The sequence below is a fragment of the Spermophilus citellus genome, assembly GCF_964194105.1.
Source record: "Spermophilus citellus genome assembly, chromosome: 6".
Lineage (NCBI taxonomy): Eukaryota > Metazoa > Chordata > Mammalia > Rodentia > Sciuridae > Spermophilus > Spermophilus citellus.
This window is the reverse complement of record NC_138187.1, coordinates 41,230,042-41,231,726: the sequence shown is the minus strand read 5'-3', so window position 1 is coordinate 41,231,726 and position 1,685 is coordinate 41,230,042. Positions and strand designations below refer to the sequence as shown.

At 46.0% G+C, this 1,685-nt stretch overlaps 1 protein-coding gene across 1 annotated transcript; it reads right to left on the bottom strand.

Moving 5' to 3' along the window:
- Nucleotides 1–861: 861 nt before the first annotated feature.
- On the bottom strand, nucleotides 862–1,472 carry LOC308650960 (chromobox protein homolog 1-like). Its single transcript, XM_081297555.1, has one exon. The coding sequence runs from the start codon at nucleotides 1,443–1,445 to the stop codon at nucleotides 891–893; it is 555 nt and encodes a 184-aa protein (XP_081153681.1). The 5' UTR covers nucleotides 1,446–1,472; the 3' UTR covers nucleotides 862–890.
- Nucleotides 1,473–1,685: the final 213 nt, after the last annotated feature.

The following is a 1,685-nucleotide window of genomic DNA, read 5'->3' as shown; positions in this document are numbered from 1 at the left end:
CTGGTACTTCAGCCAGTGGCTTAGATGGACAAGCTGATTTTATTTATAAGTTCATAATTGGAAAAGAAACAGTCTTTTGTCTAATTGCAAGAATTAGCACCTCTAAGACAGAATAATCTGCCTATGTATACTCTCCAATAAAAGACCTTCCTACCTCAGTCAGTTTCTATCTCCAGAATGGCAATTTTGGTAACTTAGGAACTGGCTTAGTCCTTTGTGGGGAACATCATTAACTCAGGCAGGAAACACCTTGGCTTATAGGTTTCAGGCATTCACAGCTTTTAAACAGTCTCTCACAGTCCTCATTTATGGTGCCAATGACATTTTTTAGTAAGGTAAAATATTCTGGACATAGAACCAAATCATTAGTTACTTGTTCTTTCCATTGTTTCACCCAGTCAGGCCCCAAATTTTAAAGAAAATATCCTATGCATCTCCCTTCTCTTGCCCAATCCCTCTCTCCCCAAATAATATACCAGTAATAGCCAAAAACTACACACACACTACCCTGTAAAAATGCAGAATTAACATTATTGGGAAGAAGGCTGTGGGTTGTGGAGATGCTCTTTGAAGATCAACAGTATTTTTTGCCTTCCCACACACCCAATTCTGCAAATTTTGTCCTTCATAGAAGGCCCTTTGCTTTTCTCAATAAAGTGCAGAATGGGTTGCCTTGAAACACTTACCCCTTTCCCCTCCACTGGGATGGGTGGGCAAATATACAGCTTGGAACGGCTTTAAAGCACTTGGGCTGCTGCAAGGCACAGAAACTGGACTGGCTCTTCAAAGGACATCTTCTCAAGCCACCTTTATGGTGTCAAGACAAGTAGAACTCCTTCCCTCCCCACTTAAGCCCAGTCACAGGCGACAGGGGCTGGTACTCAGAAGACTTAATTCTTGTCATCTTTTTTATCATCATCCTCCGAGGGGTAGGAATGCCTCGTCAGCCTTTCCTCATAGAAGGATATGACAACCTGTGGGCACTTGACATTGGCTTCCTTGGCAGGCACCAAGTCAGCCTCATCAGAGTTTTTCCATTTCATCAGGAACATGAGCTCTCCACTGGAGTCTGTAGCTCCAATAATCCGCTCCGGCTCCAAACCCCGGGCAAAGCCCCGTGGCTTTTCAGACTCTTCTTTTTTCTTCTTTGGTTTGCTCTCTTCTCCCTTATCTTCAGTATCCGAATCAGCTTTACGCTTGCTGCCCTCTGATTTATCTGTCTCATGTGCTGTTTTCTGGAACTGTAGAAACTCAGCAATGAGGTCAGGACAATCTAGGTTCTCTTCTGGCTCCCATGTATTGTCCTCATGTGAGAAACCCTTCCACTTTAGGAGGTACTCCACTTTGCCCTTTAAAACCCGACGATCCAGAACTTTTTCCACCACATATTCCTCTTCTTCTTCTAGTACCTCCTCTACTTTCTTCTTGTTTTGTTTTTTCCCCATAGCACCTGCCAGCTTTCTGGTGTAAAGGGTGACTGCTGCTCAGAGCAGCGCCCAACAGTCCAGAAAGAATCGCTACTGACGCTTCACCTCGGGCCAGCCAGGGGAGTGGTGCCCAGGAAAGCAACAAGCGGGGTGGCCACAGTGGAGCCCCTAGCTGTAGCTGCGTACAGTAGGCCCCAGCCAAAGGCCCTGCCCTCAGCCGAACCAACTCGCACTTTTCGCTGCCTAGCACCCGCAACC